The sequence below is a fragment of the Loxodonta africana genome, chromosome 11 (genome assembly GCF_030014295.1).
Source record: "Loxodonta africana isolate mLoxAfr1 chromosome 11, mLoxAfr1.hap2, whole genome shotgun sequence".
In the NCBI taxonomy this organism is placed as follows: Eukaryota; Metazoa; Chordata; class Mammalia; order Proboscidea; family Elephantidae; genus Loxodonta; species Loxodonta africana.
Genome location: NC_087352.1, coordinates 73128469 through 73153243, shown reverse-complemented (window position 1 = coordinate 73153243; position 24775 = coordinate 73128469). Strand labels below are relative to the sequence as shown.

At 39.2% G+C, this 24775-nt stretch overlaps 1 protein-coding gene across 4 annotated transcripts in view; it reads left to right on the top strand.

The window, feature by feature from the left end:
- MAPRE2 (microtubule associated protein RP/EB family member 2) overlaps positions 1-24775 on the top strand; it is a 169426-nt gene that overhangs the window by 102862 nt on the left and 41789 nt on the right. For all 4 annotated transcript variants that reach the window (XM_010586772.3, XM_064294616.1, XM_003406743.4 and 1 more), the window contains 2 exons: positions 14867-15012; positions 22135-22348. In XM_010586772.3, the coding sequence (XP_010585074.1) occupies positions 14867-15012; positions 22135-22348 (360 nt within the window). The remainder of the gene's footprint in view (positions 1-14866; positions 15013-22134; positions 22349-24775) is intronic.

The following is a 24775-nucleotide window of genomic DNA, read 5'->3' as shown; positions in this document are numbered from 1 at the left end:
AACCAAAGCTACAAGAAATACTAAAGGAAATTGGTCAGAAAATCAGTAACATCAGATAACAACACAACATAAGGTCACAGAACAGAACATCCTGATATCAACTCAAATAAGGAAATCACAGAAACAAATTAATTTTAAAAAGAAAAAAATGCTCAAAACGGAATCATTGAAGTCATTATGTAAAAGATCACAATAATCAAAAAGAGGGACTAAATACAGGAGGCATAGAACTGCCATATGGAGAGGAAAACAAAGTGATATGGGACGATACAAGTTAGGTTTTAACTTAGAAAAATAGGGGTAAATATTAAGGTAACCACAAAGACGTCTAACAATTCCATAACTCAAAATAAAAACCAAGAAAAACATAACAACTCAGCAAACGTAAATTCGACTACTATGAAAATGAGGAACACACAATGTACAAAGAAAAACGTATCAGCACAAAAAAGTAAGTGGAAAAATGAAATTGTCAACAACACACACAAAAAGGCATCAAAATAACAGCACTAAACACATACTTACCTATAATTACAATGAATGTAAATGGACTAAATGCACCAATAAAGAGAGAACCTCAGACTGGATAAAGAAACACTATCCGTCTATATGCTGCCTACAAGAGACACACCTTAGACTTAGAGACACAAACAAACTAAAACTCAAAGGATGGAAAAAAATATATCAAGCAAACAACAATCAAAAAAGAGCAGGAGTAGCAATATTAATTTCTGACAAAATAGACTTCAAAGATAAATCCACCACAAAGGATAAAGAAGGACACTAGATAATGATTAAAGGGACAATTGATCAGGAAGATATAACCATATTAAATATTTATGCACCCAATGACAGGGCTGCAAGATACATAAAACAAACTTTAACAGAACTGAAAAGTGAGATAGACACCTCCACAGTTATAGTAGGAGACTTCAACACACCACTTTTGGAGAAGGATAGGACTTCCAGTAAGAAGCTCAATAGAGACACGGGAGACCTAATTGCTACAATCAACCAACTTGACCTCATAGACCTATACAGAACACTGCACCCAACAGCTGCAAAGTATACTTTTTTTTCTAGTGCACATGGAACATTTTCTAGAATAGATCACATATTAGGTAATGAAACAAACCTTTGCAGAATCCAAAACATCGAAATATTACAAAGCACCTTCTCAGACCACAAGGCCATAAAAGTGGAAATCAATAACAGAAAAATCAGGGAAAAGAAATCAGGTACTTGGAAACTGGACAATACCCTGCTCAAAAAAGACTGCGTTATAGAAGATATTAAGGAGGGAATAAAGAAATTCATATAATGCAATGAGAATGAAAACACTTCCTGTCAAAACCTCTGGGACACAGCGAAAGCAGTGCTCAGAGGTCAATTTATATCGATAAATGCACACATACAGAAAGAAGAAAGAGCCAGAATCAGAGAACTGTCCCTACAACTTGAACAAATAGAAAGTGAGCAACAAAATAATCCATCAGGCACCAGAAGAAAACAAATAATAAAAATTAGAGCTGAACTAAATGAAATAGAGAACAGAAAAACAATTGAAAGAATTAAAAAAGCCAAAAGCTGGTTCCTTGAAAAAATTAACAAACTTGATAAACCATTGGCCAGACTGACTAAAGAAATACAGGAAACAAATAACCCAAATAAGAAACGAGATGGGCCATATCACAACAGACCCAACTGAAATTAAAAGAATCATATCAGGTTATTACGAAAAATTGTACTCTAACAAATTTGCAAACCTAGAAGAAATGGATGAATTCCTAGAAACACACTACCTACCCAAACTAACACAATCAGAAGCAGAACAACTAAATAGACCCATAACAAAAAAAGAGATTGAAAAGGTAATCAAAAAACTCCCAACGAAAAAAGCCCTGGCCCAGAAGTCTTCACTGCAGAGTTCTACCAAACTTTTAGAGAAGAGTTAACACCACTACTACTAAAGGTATTTCAAAGCATAGAAAATAACGGAATACTACCTAACTCATTCCATGAAGCCACCATATCCCTGATACCAAAACCAGGTAAAGACACCACAAAAAAAGAAAACTACGGACGTATATCCCTCATGAACATAGATGCAAAAATCCTCAGCAAAATTCTAGCCAATAGAATTCAACAACATATCAAAAAAATAATCCACCACGACCAAGTGGGATTTTTTTATGCAAGGTTGGTTTAGTATTAGAAAAACCATTAATGTAATCCACCATATAAATAAAGGAAAAGACAAAAACCACATGATCTTATCAATTGATGCAGAAAAGGCATTTGACAAAGTCCAACACCCATTCATGATAAAAACTCTCAGGAAAATAGAAATTGAAGGAAAATTCCTCAACGTGATAAAGGGCATCTATACAAAACCAACAGCCAACATCATTCTAAATGCAGAGAGCCTGAAAGCATTTCCCTTGAGAACGGGAACCAGACAAGGATGCCCTTTATCACTGCTCTTATTCAACATTGTGCTAGACGTACTGGCCAGAGCAATTAGGCTAAACAAAGGAGTAAAGGGCATACGGATTGGCAAGGAAGAAGTAAAATTATCTCTATTCGCAGATGACATGACCTTATACACAGAAAACCCAAAGGAATCCTCCAGGAAACTACTGAAACGAATAGAAGAGTTCCGCAGAGTCTCAGGTTACAAGATAAACATACAAAAATCACTTGGATTCCTCTACATCAACAAAAAGAACATCGAAGAGGAAATCACCGAATCAATACCATTCACAGTAGCCCCCAAGAAGATAAAAAACTTAGGAATAAATCTTACCAAGGATGTAAAAGACCTATACAAAAAAAAACTACAAAGTACTAGTGCAAGAAACTAAAAGGGACCTACATAAGTGGAAAAACATACCTTGCTCATGGATAGGAAGACTTAACATAGTAAAAATGTCTATTCTACCAAAAAGCCATCTATAGATACAATGCACTTCCGATCCAAATTCCAATGACATGTTTTAAAGTGATGGAGAAACAAATCACCAACTTCATATGGAAGGGAAAGAATCCCCGGATAAGTAAAGCGTTACTGAAAAAGAAGAACAAAGTGGGAGGCCTCACTCTACCTGATTTTAGAACCTATTATACAGCCACAGTAGTCAAAACAGCCTGGCATTGATTGGTACAACAGGCACATAGACCAATGGAACAGAATTGAGAACGCAGATATAAATCCATCCACATATGAGCAGCTGATATTTGACAAAGGCCCAGTGTCAGTTAATTGGGGAAAAGATAGCCTTTTAAACAAATGGTGCTGGCATAACTGGATATCCATTGGAAAAAAAATGAAACAGGACCCATACCTCACACCATGCACAAAAACTAACTCCAAGTGGTTCAAAGACCTAAACATAAAGACTAAAACAATAAAGATCATGGAAGAAAAAATAGGGACAACGTTAGGAGCCTTAATACAAGGCATAAACAGAATACAAAACATTACCAAAAATGACGAAGAGAAACCAGATAACTGGGAGCTCCTAAAAATCAAACACCTATGCTCATCTAAAGACTTCACCAAAAGAGTAAAAAGACCACCTACAGATTGGGAAAAAATTTTCAGCTATGACATCTCTGACCAGCACCTGATCTCTAAAATTTGTATGATTCTGTTAAAACTCAACCACAAAAAGACAAACAACCCAATCAAAAAGTGGGCAAAGGATATGAACACGTACTTCACTAAAGATATTCAGGCAGCTAACAGACACATGAGAAAATGCTCTCTCGATCATTAGCCATTAGAGAAATGCAGATTAAAACTATGATGAGATTCCGTCTTACTCCAACAAGGCTGGCATTAATTCAAAAAACACAAAATAGTAAATATTGGAGGGGCTGCAGAGAGATTAGAACTCTTATACACTGCTGGTGGGAATGTAAAATGGTACAACCACTTTGGAAATCTATCTGGCGTTTTCTTAAAAAGTTAGAACTACCATACAACCCAGAAATCCCACTCCTTAGAATATACCCTAGAGAAGTAAGAGCCTTTACATGATGAGATATATGCACACCCATGTTTATTGCAGCACTGTTTACAATAGCAAAAAGCTGGAAGCAACCAAGGTGTCCATCAACAGATGAATGGATAAATAAATTATGGTATATTCACACAATGGAATACTACGCATCGATAAAGAACAGTGATGAATCTGTGAAACATTTCATAACATGGAGGAACCTGGAAGGCATAATGCTGAGTGAAATTAGTCAGATGCAAAAGGACAAATATTGTATAAGACCACTATTATAAGATCATGAGAAACAGTATAAACTGAGAAGAACACATTCTTTAGTGGTTACGAGAGGGGGGAGGGAGGGAGGGTGGGAGAGGGTTATTTACTGATTAGTTAGTAGATAAGAACTACTTTAGGTGAAGGGAAGGACAATACTCAATACAGGGAAGGTCAGCTCAACTGGACTGGACCAAAAGCAAAGAAGTTTCCAGGATAAACTGAGTGCTTCAAAGGTCAGTGGAGCAAGGGCGGGGGTTTGGGGACTATGGCTTAAGGGGACTTCTAAGTCAATTGGCATAATAAACTCTATTATGAAAACATTCTGCATCCCACTTTGAACTGTGGCATCTGGGGTCTTAAATGCTAACAAGCGGCCATCTAAGATGCATCAATTGGTCTCAATCCACCTGGATCAAAGGAGAATGAAGAACACCAAGGTCACACGATAACTATGAGCCCGAGACAGAAAGGGCCACGTGAACTAGAGACTTACATCATCCTGAGACCAGAAGAACTGGATGGTGCCCGGCCATAACCGACGACTGCCCTGACAGGGAGCACAACAGAGAACTCCTGAGGGAGCAGGAGAACAGTGGGATGCAGACCCCAAATTCTCATTAAAAAGACCAGACTTAATGGTCTGACTGAGACTAGAAGAATCCCTGCGGTCATGGTCCCCAAGCCTTCTGTTGGCCCAGGACAGGAACCATTCCCGAAGACTACTCATCAGACATGGAAGGGACTGGACAATGGGTTGGAGAGAGATGCTGATGAAGAGTGAGCTACTTGTATCAGGTGGACACTTCAGACTGTATTGGCATCTCCTGTCTGGAGGGGAGATAGGAGGGTAGAGAGGGTTAGAAACTGGCAAAACGGTCACGAAAGGAGAGACTGGAAGAAGGGAGCGGGCTGACTTATTAGGGGGAGAGTAAATGGGAGTATGTAGTAAGGTGTATATAAGCTTATATGTGACAGAGTGACCTGATTTGTAAAACTTTCACTTAAAGCACAATAAAAATTATTTAAAAAAAACAACACAGAGTTACTGCCAATTTAATGGGTTTTTTTAATAATTTTTATTGTGCTTTAAGTGAAAGTTTACAAATTGTCAGCCTCTCACACAAAAACCCATATACACCTTGCTACAAACTCCCAATTACTCTCCCTGTAATGAAACAGCCTGCTCTCTCCCTTTGCTCTCTCTTTTCATGTCCATTTTGCCAGCTTCTAACCCCCTCCACCCTCTCATCTCCCCTCCAGGCAGGAGATGCCAACATAGTCTCAAGTGTCCACCTGATCCAAGAAGCTCACTCCTCACCAGCATCCCTCTCCAACCCATTGTCCAGTCCAATCCATGTCTGAAGAGTTGGTTTCGGGAATGGTTCCTGTCCTGGGCCAACAGAAGGTCTGGGGGCTGTGACCACCAGGGTCCTTCTAGTCTCAGTCAGACCGTTAAGTCTGGTCTTATGAGAATTTAGGGTCTGCATCCCACTGCTCTCCTGCTGCCTCAGGGGTTCTCTGTTGTGTTCCCTGTCAGGGCAGTCATTGGTTGTAGCCAGGCACCATCTAGTTCTTCTGGTCTCAGGATGATGTAGTCGCTGGTTCATGTGGCCCTTTCTGTCTCTTGGGCTCGTAATCGCCTTGTGTCCTTGGCGTTCTTCATTCTCCTTTGAGCCAGGTGGGTTGAGACCAATTGATGCATCTTAGATGGCTGCTTGCTAGCGTTTAAGACCCCAGACACCACTCTTCAACGTGGGATGCAGAATGTTTTCTTAACAGATTTTATTATGCCAATTGACTTCGAGGTCCCCTGAAACCACGGTCCCCAGACCCCTGCCCCTGCTTCACTGGCATTCAGTTTATTCAGGAAACTTCTTTGCTTTTGGTTTAGTCCAATTGTGCTGACCTCCCCTGTATAGTGTGTTGTCTTTCCCTTCACCTAGAATAGTTCTTATCTACTGTCTAATCAGTGAAATTTAATGGTGTCTTTTGTTGGATTAGAATGGTATAGTTAAACTTTGGGATTTTCAGGTCCTTTAAAATGTTCCTCTTTCAAAGCATTTTCTCACAATTGCCATTAAACTCTTTAAACCTTGTATTTGTATAGGTACAGAGAGTTCTTCTGGTGTATTGGAATATCCAGCCCTGTGTTTTGCAGCCTTACTTTCCTTTTTAGTAAGCCCTGATGTCCCAAGGAAATACTTCCTTCAGCATGAGATTTGGGCTTTGATAACAGATATGGCTCAGCAGCAACATCAGTTCAAGGAATGGGAGGGCTGAATGCAGAAATAGGATGGGAATGAATTTGTCACTACGGCATAAAAATAATATCCCAATATGACAGATACATTATAATTTTTTATATTCAAATGTTAAAGATGACAGAAAATATGTTGCTGAATGTCTCAGGGTCAAGAGCTCAAAGAGGTGAACATGGAAGTTAGAGGCCACCAGAGCTATAATCTGGAGAGGGCGTGTTTGAACCGGAAAGTTATGCCTGTAGGTGCAGCAGGATGCTAGCCTTTCCTCTCACATTCATTAGGACAGAAGATGGTGGTGGCTAGGATGTAGAGCACTGGCAGATGATTAAGTCAGGTGAAGATGAAGCATTATTGTCTCCTAAGTAGCAGAACCATCAAGTATTCCTGAAAATAGAAGTTGATGACAGACTTTGAATTACAGAACCATCCCATTTTAGACTTTAGAGATCTACCCAACCCTGACATTTTGTACATAAGAATACCTTTGGCCTAGAGGAGCATGATGACACGTCGCAGCCTGTTCAGAATTAAGGCTTGGATCTACAAACCAACAGTCCAGTTCTCCAACCCCTCTCTTTATCTCTCCTTTCCTCATTGATATTAGCTTGAGAGAATGTACTTTTTTACAAATCATTTACCTCTATTGATTCCTGTAATGATGACTATAATTGCATAGATGTGTCCAGTAAATTAAGGCTGTCATTTCTTCTAACCATCCATTAATATCAAGCAAGATTATGAAAAGTGGAAAGTTGTAACTAAGTAACTTGATGATATAAGCATCTCTGTACAACAGGTCATTGGCCCTTGGGAAAATCAGATGAGCAATTTGAGTAGCTGTTTATGGCAGAACCCAATATGGCTTGACATCATCTCCACAGATCGTTTCGCATTTTTGTAAAAGTGCTGTGAGATTTTAACAGCTATAAGATGGGTGTGCATGTGGCGTTTTTAGGTATCGTCAAGTCAGCTCTGACTCATAGTGACCCTGTGTACCACAGAAGGAAACAGTGCCTGGCCCTGCGCCGTCCTTACAATTGTTATGTTTAAGCCCATTCTTGCAGCCACTGGCTCAATCCATCTCGAGGTTCTTCCTCTTTTCTGCTGACCCGGTACTTTACCAAGCATGACGTTCTTCTCCAGAGACTGATTGATCCCCTCTGACAGCGTGTCCAAAGTATGTGAGATATAGTCTCGCCATCCATGCTTCTAAAGAGCATTCTGGTTGTATTTCTTCCAAGACAGATTTGTTCGTTCTTCTATGGTGTGTGTGTGTATAGCACTGCATATGTATCTTATATATACATCATATGTAAAATTAAATTCTTAAGTGAGTATATACACTAAATATAAAGCTATTGTGTTGGGGCAAATTAATGATCTATTTATCCTGACCAAGATTCTCCTGTAATAGGAAAAGCTTCACTGACACCCTTGCCATCTACCTCAACAGTTCATATGCTCTCTCGCCATTTCCTTTGTAACTCATCATAGATTTACAACCTCGAAAAATTGCCAAACTTTTTGAACCATTGTATTTTTTCATTTATAATTTCCTGGAAGCAGCATAGAGAAGAGGAAAGAGTAAAAAAAAAAAAATTAAAGTTCAGACCACAGTTTAAATTCTGCTTCTGCTGCTTACTAACTAGAAGACTTTCTGAGCCTTGTTCCCAAATCTGTAAAATAAGGTGATGGTAATAAAAATAGTTACCTCATAAGACTACTATGTTAAAAACAGATAGGAAAACTTCAAACAGATTTTATACAAGCATGGTTGTTTTTGTCTCTTATACTTCTTGGAATAATATATTCCATAAATTTATTATTGTTAAGTAGTATTTCCTTTTTGTTATCCAGAAATTTCCTTCTAAAAAGCCTGTTTATCCTGGTATTACTCTATTGTTGTGGTCTTGGGATCTGGTGAAAACAAGATGATCTTTTCATGATTTTGTAGACCAGTCATATATCCCCAAATATCATAAGTGTAGATATTCATTTTTGAGGTCTACTTTAATACAGTCCCCAACTGTTCATTTCGGATTTCTGTTCCGAAACTTTTCAGCCCCATTATGTTTCTTTTGATATATAACAACTGAAAGCATTCTTAGGACTGCAGGTGCAGACACCGACTGGCATTGTACAAACATGTAATAATTTCCTTTGTGCTGATTATTTCTTGATCACTTCCAAGTCTTGTTGACCTTTGTAACTGTAGCAATACCTTGAGCCGATGGGCTCAGAGCATAGCCCATCATAATTAGTCTCTTGATGAGCACATCATCCTATAATCTGGATTAGTTTTACCTAAGTACATTATCTTACGTTTAGCCATTTTGTAGCTTATCTTTCCCTTTTCTGCAGACTTGGTCTCCAGACTTGTTCTTAATTCAGTTTAGTGTTTTGTTTTGTTTTTGTTCATTTATACCCCATTGATTCTTAAAAGAATATATGGCAACTCTTCCTGTAATACCTCTTACTTGAGGCTTCGGTAGCATTAGAATTTTACTATTTACCACCCCTTATGTGGTTCAGGAGTCCCTGGATGGTCCAAATAACTTCTAACCAAAAGGTTGGCAGTTCAAACCCAACCAGAAAGGCCTAACAATCTCCTTCAAAAAAACCCTGTGGAGTGCAGTTCCACTTTGAAGCACGTGGGGTCACCATGAGTTGGAATCAACTCAATGGCAACTAGTTTGATGGTTCAGCTGCTACGACCTGCAGGCCTTCATTTGTTCACCACGTATTTATTGAAGCCCACTATATGCTGGGTACTGCTTAGATACAGAGAGGACCAAAACAGGGAAAGTACAAGCCCTCTTGAGCCTTATAGCGCAAGGAGGGAAGATAAACTACAAACCAACATATGAATTAACAAATAAATACCAGACATAGAACAGGATGAGATGATTAAGAGTGACTGGAGGACCACTTCAGATTATATGCTAAGGGAGGGTCTCTTTGAGGAGGTGACATCCAAGTCTGTATCTGAATGGAAAGAAGGAGCCGGCCAAGTAATGTTCCAGAGGGAACAGCTTGTGTGAAGGTCCTAGCACAGAAACAAAGCTAAAGTGTTCTAGAAACACCAGGAAGTCAGTATGAAAGGCACTTCCTAAAGAGAAGCTGTCAAGGACTCTAGGCAGAGGCCTGATCATAGGCACTGTCAGCCAGGGAAGGAGTTTGGATTTTATAGTGGTTTCATAGGAAACCACTGTAGTATACACAGCAGGGGAGGGACATGAATAATGGTAACCCTGATACATATGATGAAAGTGGGGCCCGTGCAAAATGTAGGTCACATTCTTGCAAGGATAATGAAATGACCCAAAAAACTGTATACCTAATGGAGAGGAACATTCTGGCCTGTGGCTGGCTGAAACTTCCAGCACAGTGACAATAATCCCTAAACTTACCAGTTAGTTGGTGCCTGTTTTGTCATTACAGTTAAGGAAGAAAGGATGGGGAGTGGTCAACAAGGTTCAGTAGGACGAAGAAAGAAAGGTAACTGTTAGAGTCAATAACAGAGAGATTATTGGTGACCTTGACAAGAACATGTTCAGCTGGAAGACTATGATAGATGAAACAATAGAAATAGGGACAATTTTGTCAAGAAGTGTTGCTGTGAAGAAGAGGTACAGTAACATGAGGATGATATGGCATCAAGGAAGATTCTTTGTTTTATTCTGTTTAAGTCAAACGATATGAGAGCATGTTTTCACACTGTAGGAATAATCCATACAGAGAGAAACTGATATTTCAGGAGAGAGTGAGGACAGTTTCAGGAGTGGCATCCATGAGATGTAATCTAGAGCACACATCAAGGGTTGGCCTTTGATGGAACCAGAATACTACACACTTGTTTGAGTTAGACTTTGGTAGAGTTTCCTGCCCCCAAAAGAGCCCCTTCTAAGATTTTCTTGGTAGCAACAATTAATTTCAGTGTATCCTTTTCATGGTGTCTCATAGGCATGTCCCCTAAAAGATTTGGGGAACGAGAAGTCGAAAATGCCCAAATGGAAATACTCAAGAGCAACAGCGGCAAGCTTTCAACACAGTTCTGAAAGGCAGTACTTCTTGAGAGATCTTAGGGATTCCCTTGATTCTAGAATATATGACATACGATATAATACCTAAACGCTTGTTCAATATGCCCTTTTCTGGAAATGATGATGTGGTACATCCTTTTCACATTGCTTAATGAAGATCATTTATTCAGCCTGTTTAATGCTCATGTGGTTCTGAAATGCACAGGGAAGATGTGAAAAGCCCAGGACACACAGGTAGTAAATTGTGCAATTAGGATTCAACCAAATCATTTTTTACTTCAGTGCTTAAACTGCTAGACCCTCAAAAAATATGGAAAGTTTCCCAATTTATTTATTTATTAAATTTTATTGTGGGCAAATAGATGTTACCAAAAAAAATTGGCATTTTAGCCATTTTTAGCTGTACAATTCACTGATGTTAGTTACATTCACTATGTTGTGCAACCATCACCACCGTCCATTTCCAAATGTCTTCTATCACCCTAAGCAGAAACTCATTACCCCTTAAGGAAAGGATAACTGCTCATTTTGTTCCCCCCCCCGCCCCGCCCGGGCCCATGGTAGTCACTAATGAACTGTCATCTCCCTGCATTTGCCTATTCCAGTTAGTTTATGTAAATGGAAACATACAGTATTTGCTCATTGACTCATGAATGGATAAACAACATATGGTGTATTAATACAGTGGAATATTATTTAGCTATAGAAAGACTGACATTCTGATAACATGCTTACAACATGGATGAAATTTGAAAGCATTCTAAGTGAAAGAAGCCAAACACAAAAGGCCACATAGCGTATGATTTCACTTATATGAAATGTTCAGAACAGACAGATCCATAGAGACAGAAAATATAGTAGTGGTTACCAGGGGCTGAAGAAAGGGGAAAATGGGGGGTGATTCCTCATGGGTATGGGGTTTCTTTTGAGGTGATGAAAACGTTCTAGAATCAGATAGTGGTAGTGGTAGTACATACATTAAAACCATTTAAATTGTACATTTTAGAAGGTTGAACTTTATGGTATGAAATGAATTATATCTTAATAAAGCTCTGTTATTAAATGGCTAGATAATAAATGACATCTTTTAAAACTATTGTTTTCTATATGCCATGTATAACAAATTCAGAAATGTAAAGGAGATAAATGTATGAGAAAATTCTAAGAGGGTAAGTTTTTCTACAGATAGCAATACATTCTATAGAGTTTAAATAGCTAAGAGTATGGAACTATCGCAGGGACAGACTTTAAAATTCACAATTTAAGGTCTAGCCAAAGAGCTAAGAGCATGTTTTTTAAAAAAGTAATACATGGTAAAGATAGTGCTTTTAATCCATGGGGAAAATTATTTTTATTAAATGGTGTACAACACGAAGCTAACTTTGCCAGCTTTTTTGGTTGAAAGTAACAGAAACCAGCTCTGGCAAGCTGAAGCAGAAGAGGAATTTATAGGAAGGATATTGGGTAGCTGAGAGTCAGTGGAAACACTGGGGAACCAAGCTCAGAAGCTAACAGGAATCAAAGGATGCTGAGGAGCCTGTAACAGCCTCCCTACTGCCATAGGAGCAGTGTGGTTGGGAAACCACTGTGCTGCTGCCTCTGCTTTAGGACTCTAGATCCCGCCACCCCATCATGACCAAACTCTAATGGTCCCTGGGAGTTTCTTTCACTCCTCAAGACTCTGACACCCAGGAAGGAACATCCAGGAGGCAGAGCCAGGTCACGAGCCTACGTCTCTCCCTCCTGCCGGGGGTGGAGAAAGGGATGTCTGCCCGCGTTTAGCTGCCATGCTGGAGGTGGGGTACTGTAGCGTCTCCCCAAATAGGAGGTATCCAAATGCTGGGGAGCCAAAACTGACAGATTTCCACTAACATTTGGAATAACTAAAATTAGAGCTATACTTTGTCATAGACCAAAATAAACTCCACATGGATTCAGAATTTAAATGTAAAATTTGAAACCATAAAAGTACTTGAAGAAGATACACATGAATATTTATGTAATCTTGGCTTAGGAAAGTTGCTAAGCTGATATAAAAATCAGAAAGCTAGTAAAAACGTTGGCAGAGAATATTAAGTGACCCAGAAGGGGAATCATGGTCTGTTAGGTTAAAAAAAAAGAAAAAGTTTCCTTAAAAAGTGGGGTTTTTTTGTTTTGTTTTTTTAAAAAAAGTAGATATGTAATCACAGTTTTACAGTATGACCACATTTTTAAGGAAAAAAATATATTTACCAAAAAAAAAAAAAAATGATTAGACTGTATACAGTAGAACATTAATAGTGTTAGTTGCGTGATTATTTCTGGATGATGATATTAGAGGTGATTTCCCTTCCTCCTTCCCTCTCTCTCTTCCTTCAGTGTGTATTGAACAATAGTTTTTTTACTTAAAAGCTGTGTGCTACTTTCTTAATTTGAAAAGTGAGTGCTTTGGTTGGTTTGTAAGTATGTATGTATGTACAGATATTTGGGTCTCAGTAGGTAAATTTTATACTGAACTCTACAAAAGTGAAAATAACTCTTTGAAGAGCAGATAATGAGACAGTTGTATTAGACACAAGGAGCTTGGCTGCTAACCGAGAGGTTCGTAGTTTGAACCCAACAGCTGCTCTGCAGGAGGAAGAGGTGGCAGCCTGCTTCGGTAAAGATTTACAGCCTTGGGGACCCTATGAGGCAGTTGTACTTGCATGTAGAGTTGCTATGAGTTGGAATCAACTCGGTGGCAACGGGTTTGGTTTGGGTGTTAGACAGATCTCATCTGTATAAAATAATGTTAGAGTGGCTAATTGGAATTTGCTTCATCTGGTGGTACTTCAAAAAGAAGAGCTGAATAATTGGATGATGACTGTAAGAATTCCCCCAGATCATGATGTTTCTCTTGCCAATGTTTTTTGTTATGTTTTGTCTTATTTTTAAGAGACCCTCATCTGCTTGACTAGGAACTTACTAATGTTCAGAGTATTGGCAACTTAGGGCAAGCATTGGAGAGATGATTCTGGAGGTGATATTTATTCCGGCCTATGTTTCATCACTTTACCTACAAAGAATGAGTTGCCCCAGCATTTCCTGTTCCAACAATCCTTAGGGCCCTGGTTTCTTATTCTCCCTTCTGTGTATTCCTATCTCAGTGAAGGATGCTAGACATTTATTTGACATAAGTGACAGAGTGGGTGTTTTCTAACTAACTAAAGCTGAGTTCCCTGAATGGAATGAAAGGATCCTCATAGAAGCCTTGATGGCAAGGGATGGGAGGAGGTCCTTTCTATTCCAGAAGGGCTTATCACTGGCACATTCTGGAGACCAACAGAGAGATCTGGAGTCAGTGAAGAAGGAAAGAAAAAAAACAAAAGTGATTACTTGTTCCTTTTCTTGCCACTCAATTGCCATTCTTCCTTTGATTTTTTTTTTTTTTTTCCGAAATGCCTTTAGCCTTTACTGTTAAGGAGAGATGAATCAATAAATATGGTCCTGCAAGATTTTTCTAGTTGAAATTGCCATGTTCTAAGAGCTCTTCATTAAAAAAAAAAATCAAGGACTTACTGATAAACCTCTTTTCCTCGGGCCATTTCCTCAGTGGACTATTGAATGTTTGTCTTGTTTGTTTCTCAGTCATAAACAGCGTGACTCTAAACCTCTGTACGTTCCAGTGTCTAGGTCTTCATCCTTCATGCCAACATAGGAACCCCATTGCTCTGGACTGGCATCAAACTGGTACACAAGTTTTGGGTACGAGATCACTGAGTTTTACAGTTTCACCTAAGTCACTCACAAGGTGGATATAAAAGAGTTTGGGCATAGGTGGTGTGTGTTTTGAACTATACATTTCATGAGAGCTTTTGTAAGTTCTCTCATGTTGAAAATTTTCTGCAGTTTTTCTCTTAAATTTATGTATTTTGATGACTTTGAGCAGTAGCAACCAGACAAAAAAGAAGTATGTTCCTTTTTTCTGGTAGAAGCTAAGAAGGGCTATCTTAGCCTTATTTCCTGGGCATTGAAGTATGAGGTTCTGCTCCTTGTTCATGGAGCCTGGTGAAGCTCCGGTGAACACCGTGTTAGTACCCCAGGGTCTGGGAATGGAGAATGGCAGGTGCTGTGCCGAGGCATGGTCCCTTTTATCCCCTGGAGACAAGGAGGCAGACAGCTGCGGTGAGAGGCGCACACGTGGCTAGGAGGGCTGTGTGTGAGTGACAGCAGCTCCATAGCATGGTTACCTTCCTGCCTAGCAGTCTTCATCACACCTGGGTACGGTGACACTCACACCAGTCCTTTTCTTGTCTCTTTCCAGGAGCAGCCTATTGCCAGTTCATGGACATGCTTTTTCCAGGCTGCATTAGTTTGAAGAAAGTAAAGTTTCAAGCCAAGTTGGAGCATGAGTATATTCACAATTTTAAACTTCTGCAGGCATCGTTTAAGCGAATGAATGTCGATAAGGTAGGAGACTGACTTGTACCTCTATATGCGTTGCCTTTCTTTCAGTTGCTTTTGAGCAGAAATGCAGAAATCCACAAATGTGTCAGTGGGATTTATCTTGATATCTCGATCGTAGGTTGGGATGTGTTTATGGTATAAAGCATCAACCCTAACGTCCCACAAAAGCCTCAAAGGCCTTTATTTGTGTGAGGTTTTTATTTAAGGAGGTTTTCTAAACTTGTAGCCATTTTACTGAAAACTCTAACAGGAATTTAAAATGTTAAAATGTTGTTAGTAGTTATGTTTTAGTATTGCAGAGGAGAAGTTTTCATGATTACCAGATGCTTCTGTATTTCTTTGTGTTTTGTGTTCCTTTGGAGAAATAACATGTTATGGTGGGAGTAGCATAGGTTTGAATCCCAACTCCATGACTTGAGCAAGTTATTTAAATTCTTTGAGTCTGAGTTTACTAATTGTAAAATGGGACTAAAAGCCCCTTTCCTGTGGTTATAAAATTGAAATGAGGGTATGCATGTGAAAGTGTGCAGTAGGGTGCCTATGCTCAGAGTCTCGGTAAGTGCCATACCTTTCCCTTTTTTTGCTTTTGAATTATTTTGTCCTGGAGTGATGCGAATGGGTTAGATTGGAGTCCTTTCTTCCCCCAGTAAAGGACCATTGCTAATGGTCCACTCAGTCTGCACGTTTACTGCTATTCAAACTACAAATATGAATCCATATTCCTTTTTTAGGATATATCTCTTAGAGGAAATAGGCTTGGAAAGAAGTGAATTTTTAATAAGGGAAAAAAGATAAACCAGCAGGGAAGAAATGGAAAACTTTTCTTTGCATAAAGAGTAGCAATAAATAAGCTATAGGAATTAAAAATAATAATAACAAAGTATTGGGTTAAAGAGATACAAAAGTTAAAAGAAAGGAGAAATGTTTGGTGAACTCTGTGTATTTTTTAATTTAGTACAATTCATATCTTCCTAAATCAAAGCATTCTTACCAAAATACTACCAAGAAAATCTCAGCTTCTCATTTTCTCAGAACTTTAATCTCAAAATATACATTCTCTTTAATATCGTAAGCTTTTGGATTATTTTATAGTTTTTATCTTTAAAACGTGCTCTGCTATCGTTAATTTCCAGTTAGTTCCTTCAATATACAGGCGGTCCCCAACTTACAAGGTATTTGAGTTAGGACAAACTGCACTTATGACTGTTTTGTTTTGTTTTTTGTACTTCGTATTTTTTTATGTGCACTACATACAGTGTTGCAGCATGTAATTTGCTGATGTTACCGTTCTCAGATATTCACTCACAGATGTTCAGTGTTATGACTTACTCTTCAAAACACTGCTGTATAGCAGACTATGGTCTGGTCTGCAATGAAGTCTGTGTCGGTGTCAGCGTAGGGAGTCGTAAAGGATAGAAAGTCAGACAACGTTCAACTCTAACGACGTACGTCAATTGAACTGTGCACGCACCTGACAGCCGTAGCAATTTCAAATTCATTGTTAACAACACTGATGCTGACTTCATTGTAATATTCTTCAATGTATCTGAAACATTGCATCTTCCTGGGAGGAAGTTACAGGAAAATGCATGCAGGGGATTTGGAAAAAATTGCTGGGTTATGTGAACATGCTGTAAGCATTCAATCAGGATGATATGATGGAAGAGATTGGTGGAAAATCGTCCATATGGTAAAAATGCTGAATTTAGAACTTGATATTGCTGACGTGGAGCAGCTCATAGATCACAAAGGAGGGGAATTGACACGTTAGGACTTAATGAATTTTGAAGAGGAAGAAATGCTGAAGAACAAAGAAATAATGAGGGAAGAGGAACAAGAGAAGTTGTCAAAAAGATTTACAGTAGAAGGATTAGCGGAAGTTTCTTCTAAACTAAATCAGGGGGGTTTCAGTTGCTTGAAAACATGGGCCCAAACACTGATTGCTTTGCTAAAGTAGATAGGCAGATTCAAGAAGCAGTCAGATGTCACTGCAAAACATATGAAGAGAAAACGAAAAAGACCATACAGACAACTCTCACTAGTTTTCTGACTAGAAACACTATCCCCATTGCTAGGGATAATCTGGATGATCCAGAGCTTTCCACAAGTGGAGTTATTACCAAAACTGACCGAATGCCAGCATTGTCCAACAGTTCTTCATTGTGGGAATAAGTTTTTATGATTTGTGTGTTACTTCATGTGTGTATTAAAATATATCCATAAGTTTATATGCAATGTTTCCAACCCCCAAAGACAAAGACTGGATTTATAAAGATACTGATAATAAAAGGCAATACTAATGAAAACTTAAGGAAAAAAAAAAGAAGTATTGGACTTGTGTCAAAACAGACTTACAGCGGAATCATTGGAATGGAACCCAGTCGTAAATTGGGAACTACCTGTATTCAAAGCCAAAGCTGTATAGGTTCTCCTTACTTTTACATATTAGCAGCACCACTTGTGTCTTTTCCATTCATTTCTCTATGCGTACTTCTAGATTGAAAAGAAAACACCCTTTCATTGGTTTAATGATGGAACTCCTATATAACAGATTAATGGGCTCTGTATCTTTCTAGCCCCCACGTGTCTGTCAGTTTGTCATACTGTGGGGGCTTATGTGTTGCTGTGATGCTGAATGGAAAAGCTCAACATTATCAGTCAAAACACAGCCAGAGGCTGACCACAGAACAGATCATCAATTGCTCATATGCAAGTTCAAGTTGAAGCTGAAGAAAATTAGAACAAGTCCACGAGAGCAAAAGTATGACCTTGAGTATATCCCACCTGAATTTAGAGACCACCTCAAGAATAGATTTGACGCATTGAATACTAATGACTGAAGACCAGACGAGTTGTGGAATGACGTCATGGACGTCATACATGAAGAAAGCAAAGGGTCATTAAAAAGACAGGAAAGAAAGAAAAGACCAAAATGAATGTCAGAATAGACTGTGAAACTTGCTCTTGAATGTAGAGTAGCTAAAGCGAAAGGAAGAAATGATGAAGTCAAAGAGCCGAACAGAAGCTTTCAAAGGGCATCTCAAGAAGACGAAGTATTATAATGACATGTGCAAAGACCTGGAGATGGAAAACCAAAACGGAAGAACATGCTCAGCATTTCTCAAACTGAAAGAACTGAAGAAAAAATTCAAGCCTCGAGTTGCAATATTGAAGGATTCTATGGGGAAAATATTAAACGATGAAGAAAGTATCAGAAGAAGATGGAAGGAATACACAGAGTCATTGTCCCAAAAAGAATTGGTCAATGTTCATCCATTTCAGAAGATAGCATATGATCAGGAACCCGTGGTACTGAAGGAAGAAGCTTAAGCTGCACTGAAGGCATTGCTGAAAAACAAGGCCCAGGAAATGACGGAATGCCAATTGAGATGTTTCAACAAATGGATACAGCACTGGAAGTGCTCACTTGTCTATGCCAAGAAATTTGGAAGACAGCTACCTGGCCAACGGGCTGGAAGAGATCCATATTTATGCCTATTCCCAAGAAAGGTAATCCAACTGATTGTGGACATTATCGAACAGTATTGGTTAATATTACCTGCAAGTAAAATTTTGCTGAAGATCATTCAAAAGCGGCTACAGCAGTACATTTGACAGGGAACTGCCAGAAATTCAAGCCAAATTCAGATGAGGACATGGAACCAGGGATATCATTGCTGATATCAGATGGATCCTGGCTGAAAGCAGAGAATATCAGACAGATGTTTACCTGTGTTTTATTGAGTATGCAAAGACATTCGACTGTGTGGATCATAACAGATTATGGATAACATTGCGAAGAATGGGAATTACAGAACACTTAATAGCACTCATCGGGAACTGGTACATAGATCAAGAAGTGGCCATTTGAACAGAACAAGGGGATACTGCATGGTTTGAATTCAGGAAAGGTGTACGTCAAGCTTGTATCCTTCCACCATACCTATTGTATGCTGAGCAAATAATCTGAGAAGCTGGACTGTGTGAAGAAGAATGGGGCATCAGTGTTGGAGGAAAACTCGTTAACAACCTGCATTAAGCAGATGATGTGGCCTTGCTTGCTGAAAGTGAAGAGGACTTGAAGCACTTACTGATGAAGATCAAAGACCACAGCCTTCGGTCTGGATTACACCTCAACAGAAAGAAAACAAAAATCCTCACAGCTGGACCAATGAGCAACATTATGATAAACAGAGGAAAGATTGAAGTTGTCAAGGAATTCATTTTACTTGAATCTACTATCAATACCCATGGAAACAGCAGTCAAGAAATCAAACAGTGCATTGCATCGGACAAATCTACTGCAAAAGACCTCTTTAAAGTGTTGAAAAGCAACAGTGTCACCTTGAAGACTAAGGTGCGCCTGATCCAAGCCATGGTGTTTTCAGTCACCTCATGTGCATGTGAAAGCTGGACAGTGAATAAGGAATACTGAAGAATTGACACCTTTGAATTGTGATCTGGCAAAGGATATTGAATATACCATGGAAAGCCAAAATAATGAACAAATCTGTCTTACAAGAAGTACAACCAGAATGCTCCTTAGAAGCAAGAATGGAGAGACTACATCTCACATACTTTGGATATGTTATCAGGAGGGATCAGTCCCTAGAGAAGGACATGATGCTGGTAAAGTAGAGGGTCAGCGAAAAAGAGGAAAACCCTCAACTAGATAGATTGACACAGTGGCTGCAACAGCGGGCTCAGATGTAACAACAATTGTGAGGATGGTGCACAGAGGGCTTCGTTCTGTTATACATAGGGTTGCTGTGTGTCGGAACCGACTTGATGGCACCTAACAACAACAACATCTCTCTAGAAGTATGCACACACAGAATGGATGAGCAATTGTTAAGGATGTTGAGGGAAAAATTCTTGTAGTGAAAGGAGACCAGCCTTGATGACCTTTATTAGCCTGTCTAGCTTTAATATGCTGCAATTCTATTCATAAGTCTTGTGAGAGACAGTGGTCCCCTGTTCACATTTGTCATAACCTAACAGAGTGTGGGAAGGTTGGATGCAAAGTTTTGCTTGCACCTCAGATTTTTTATTTATGCCCCTGGAACTTCCATTTTGATGTTGCGTTGTTGGTACCTGCCATTGAGTCTGCCTCAACTCACGGCAACTCCTGTGCACAACAGGACAAAACACTGCCTAGTCCTGCGCCATCTCCATGATCAATTGTGGATTGACCTGTTGTGATCCATAGACTTTTCACTGGCTGATTTTTAGATCACCAGGCCTTTCTCCTTAGTCCTTGGTCTGGAAGCTCAGCTGAAATCTGTTCAGCATCATAGCAACACATGAACCTCCAGTGACAGATGACTGATGGCTGTACGTGAGATGCGTTGGCTGGGAATCAAACCTAAGTCTCCTGCATGGAAGGCGAACGTTTTACCACTGAATCACCATTGCCTCCTCCATTTTGATAGAGAATGTGCAACTAGTCAGCAGTAGTAAATGCCTTCTTTTAAAGGCTAGGACACAACCATCCTCTAGAACGATAAATTTCCGCATGTCTGGCAATAGACACAGTAGAATAGCATGTTAATTAAGGACTTCATGTTCTAAGAAGTCGTGTTCTAAAACAAATAAACAAAATTTAAAAGTCAGAAGGCATGAAAATGTTTAAATAGTACAATGAAAAGGAAATTTAGTGCAACGTGTGAGCAGACTTCACGCTCAGGGAGAGTGAAGACACCTAATTCTCTATTACCAGAAAGCATATTCTTAAAAAATGGGGTGTCCTCCGAAAGTTTGCTTCTCTTCATTTTCTCCTGTATTTGATTTAGTTTGCATTTAAGCTGCATGATTTTTTGCGGGGGGGGGTAATTTATTGCAAATGATTTCGTTTAATGGATGGCCTGAAATGCTTCAGTTGCTTTTTTTTTCTGTCTTTCAAGTTGTCATTGATTAATTTATCCCCCTCCCGTTCATATTGTTACACTATGAAGTTGTGTGCTTTGAGCACTGTGATTCTGTCTGAGCCACACACTTAAATGCACACATTCTCACTCCCCAACTGTGTAACTCTTGTGGCTCTCACTCAACTAGTATTCCAGCCCAAAGATAATAGCAAGTAATGACCCGGTAATGGTGCAGTTAGGGTAGCTAGCTATATACTTTTCCATTTTCCTTCAAGACTGTTGCCCACTGAATTAGAGCTAAGCAATCAAACCACGTTTTTGTTTGTTTGTTTGTTTGTTTTTAACATAATCCCAGAGGCTCCTGTAAGACCTCTAAACCAAAACCTGTTGCCGTCGAGTCAATTCTGATTCGTAGCAACTCTATAGGACAGAGTAGAACTGCCCCATAGAGTTTCCAAGGAGCGGCTGGTGGATGTGAACTGCCATTCTTTTGGTTAGCAGCTGTAGCACTTAACCACTATACCACCAGCGTTTCTGAGACCTCTAAAGGAAATGCTAATTGGCTCTTAGGTTGTAGGAAAGGTTACTCCATGAAATGATGAGATGCAGGTCTCAGGAGCTGATCTGACTACTGTGCACCTTCTCTTCCGGAGTGCCTTCTGTGACCCCCTCAATCAACCTTCATTGCCCCCCCCACTCCTGTGACACATGGTACCCGTGCTCCTGTGTAGCCCATGTGCTGCTGATCCTGAATCTTGGCTGATTGTTTTCATGCTTGTTTCTCTACATTGTAAATAAGCTCTGTGAAAGCCCATTTTGTTTCCAATGAATCATTAGGTTGGCATATGTTTGCATTGATTTGAGTCTTATTCAAAGGGTTTATCCCAACACAGCTGGGCCAGAAATAAGAGTAACTCACTGATCTTGAAACAGCACATCCCAGGCCTAGGGTTTGGGGGGAAGATGCTTTGAAAATACACACACTATAAGGAGGATCACTCCCATTTGACAGATAAGGGTAATCCTATATTTGTTTGGTTTGTTTATAAGTATTAAATATTCCAAGATACCCAATTATGACATTTTGGTTTCATTCTTTAATCTGATGAAAAATTATATTCTAGAATACAGCTAGAAGAAGGGAGGGAGAGATCAGTAACCACGAATTGGGATATAGTTAAATTGAGATAACACTTCAGTTGTGTTAAATACAAACAAATCTGAGGTTTGTGACTCACCTGGTGACTTTATATTACAGGTAATTCCAGTGGAGAAGCTAGTGAAAGGACGTTTCCAAGACAACCTGGATTTTATTCAGTGGTTTAAGAAATTCTATGATGCCAACTACGATGGGAAGGAGTATGATCCCGTAGAGGCACGACAAGGGCAAGATGCAATTCCTCCCCCTGACCCTGGCGAACAGATCTTCAACCTGCCAAAAAAGTCTCACCATGCAAATTCCCCCACAGCAGGTATCAGAACACGGAAATCGTTACAGCCGCTTTCGTTTTAGAAAATGGCTCATACCCACCTGTGCTTTACCATTATCTGTAATTGATTCTTCCCAGGAGTCAATATTTTAGTGCCTTTGGATGGTTTTTATTGTCTGTTGGACCACATTTATCTTTCTAGCAGTGACACTGTAGTAAGTCTAACGATCATCATTTAAGCAATTAAAAAGACAGAACTCTTCCCTTTATATGGCTGAGCTGGATGTTTAAAATAATACTCAGAGAACAGGTTGGGTTTTCTCCCTAGTTTTTCTGAGAAATTTCAAGTAGGCTGTTTAGATTTTGACTGAAGTATTTTCACTGCTTAATTGTTGGCAGTATAGACCAGAAAGTGAACTGATTTTTGCTTTTAAATATGGTCATCATCTATAAACCTTCATAGAAAATTCATGAAATAATGCATCCTATCTCTTGTTTACAAAAAAAAAAAATGAACCCAGTGCTGTCAAGTCGCTTCCAACTCATAGTGAGTTTATAAGACAGAGTGGAACTGCCCCATAGGGTTTCCAAGGAGTGGCTCGTGGATTCGAACTGCCGGCCTTTTCGTTAGAAGCGGAACGTTTAACCGCTGCAGTGCTGGTTTTTAACTAATTGCATTCAGCAACACCTCATTAATCCAGCTTTGTCCAAAAGTGAAGTTATTGAGAATAAATACCTGGAACTTTAAATTTTTGTGTAAAAAAGCTTTATAAAACATACCATAAACTTCCTTCCCATAAAAAGCAGACTTTGTCAAACAGAATGTATCCTTAATAAATTAGGGTGGTTATTATAACCACCACGTGTGGGGCTGGATGGTTAAACAATGGCACCTTCAGGAGGCCGTTTTGTTTCCATGCCAAATGTAGAAACCATTGTTAAAACTTGCTAAATCAATAATTCTGTAAATAATATGAATTCCTTATTTACTATTTACTACTAAATAGGTAGTGATAGCTTTGTAATTACAATTTTCCTTGCTATTCTGAAGTCTTTTTTTTTTTTTTTTTTTTCTGGATTCATGGTTATGTTCCAGGGAGGCCGAGGCCATTAGAAATCTGGCATTATTTTACAAAAATATTTTTTTTAATATGCAAAGACATAAGGGTTAACATATTATGAGCCTGCAACTAATTCTTAGATGTTTCCAGGAAAAAGTACATGTGTGTATGGAGAGAGAGAGGGGGGATAAAGCAAAAGTGACAAAATGTTAACAGTAGGTGAAGAATATGTGGATGTTCATTTTATTATTCTTGCAACATTTCCACAGCTTTGGAAGTTTTCAGAAAAAGCTTGTTGAGGGGGGTGAGTGTGTGGAATAAAGGTATCTTTGAAATCGTAGTATCCTCCCTTCCCTAGCAAGGATGATACGATTGCATGATTGCTGTCACAAATAATGTTATCCTTTCATTAAGAAAACTGAAAAGAAAGGCTATTCTCTTGTTTAATGTTTACATAATTAGCTTAATATTGTGATTTATTATTCTTTCCTGTGACCACTGGCTTTGGAGTCAGATTTGGTTTTAAATTATCATGTCTGCCACTTGGGGCAAGTTCTGTAATCCCTCCCAGCCTTGATTTTCTTATCTGCAGCATAAGAACAGGCCTACTACATCTGCATGCCCGCATGTATGAGAGCACACAGTCTCATGAGTATGTTGGATGAACTTTTGCTCGTCTGCTTAGAATAGTAGTAGTGGAGATGGAGAGAAATAGACAAATCTGAGAGATATTTAGGAGGTAAAGTAGATTGGGTATTGGTAATGAATGGACATTGGGGTAAAAGAGAAGGAGGTATCAAACATGACTTCTTGGTTTGTCTAGCACAACTGGGTGAATGTTGGTATCGTTCAGGAAGTACTGATAGAGAACCACATATGGGGAGGAATCCTAAGTTCGTTTTGGACATACTGGTTGTTTTTTTAATTCCTTTAGGATATCTAAGAGATATGAGTAAGCAGTTGTATATGTGTGTGCTCATGCATGCATGCATGTGCATGTGTCTGGAGCTCAAAGAACTGTAGACTAGAGAGAAACATTTGTGAGTTTCCGTGTATCCCTATAATTGAAGCTGGAAGTGAGTACTGAGTAAGAAGGGGAGAGTGCCTTGAGGACTCTTTCATTGAGTGGTGGGGTAGAAGAGAAAAGACCCGGATAGGAAACAGAGAAGAGGCCAGAAAGATTGAAGGAAAACTAGGGAGTGATGTGTCAGTGAAGCGAGAGGAAGGAAGCAGAATGGTCAACAGGGTGTAAATCTTCTGAGAAGTCAGTCAAAATGAGGACTGGAAGAGTCTATTGGAAGTCATTGAGGACCTTTAGCAAGAGCATTTTAAGTAGACTGATGGGACCAGGAGTGGGCTGAGGATTGAAGGGAGGAGATTGAGACCGCATAAAAATCCATCTTTAGAG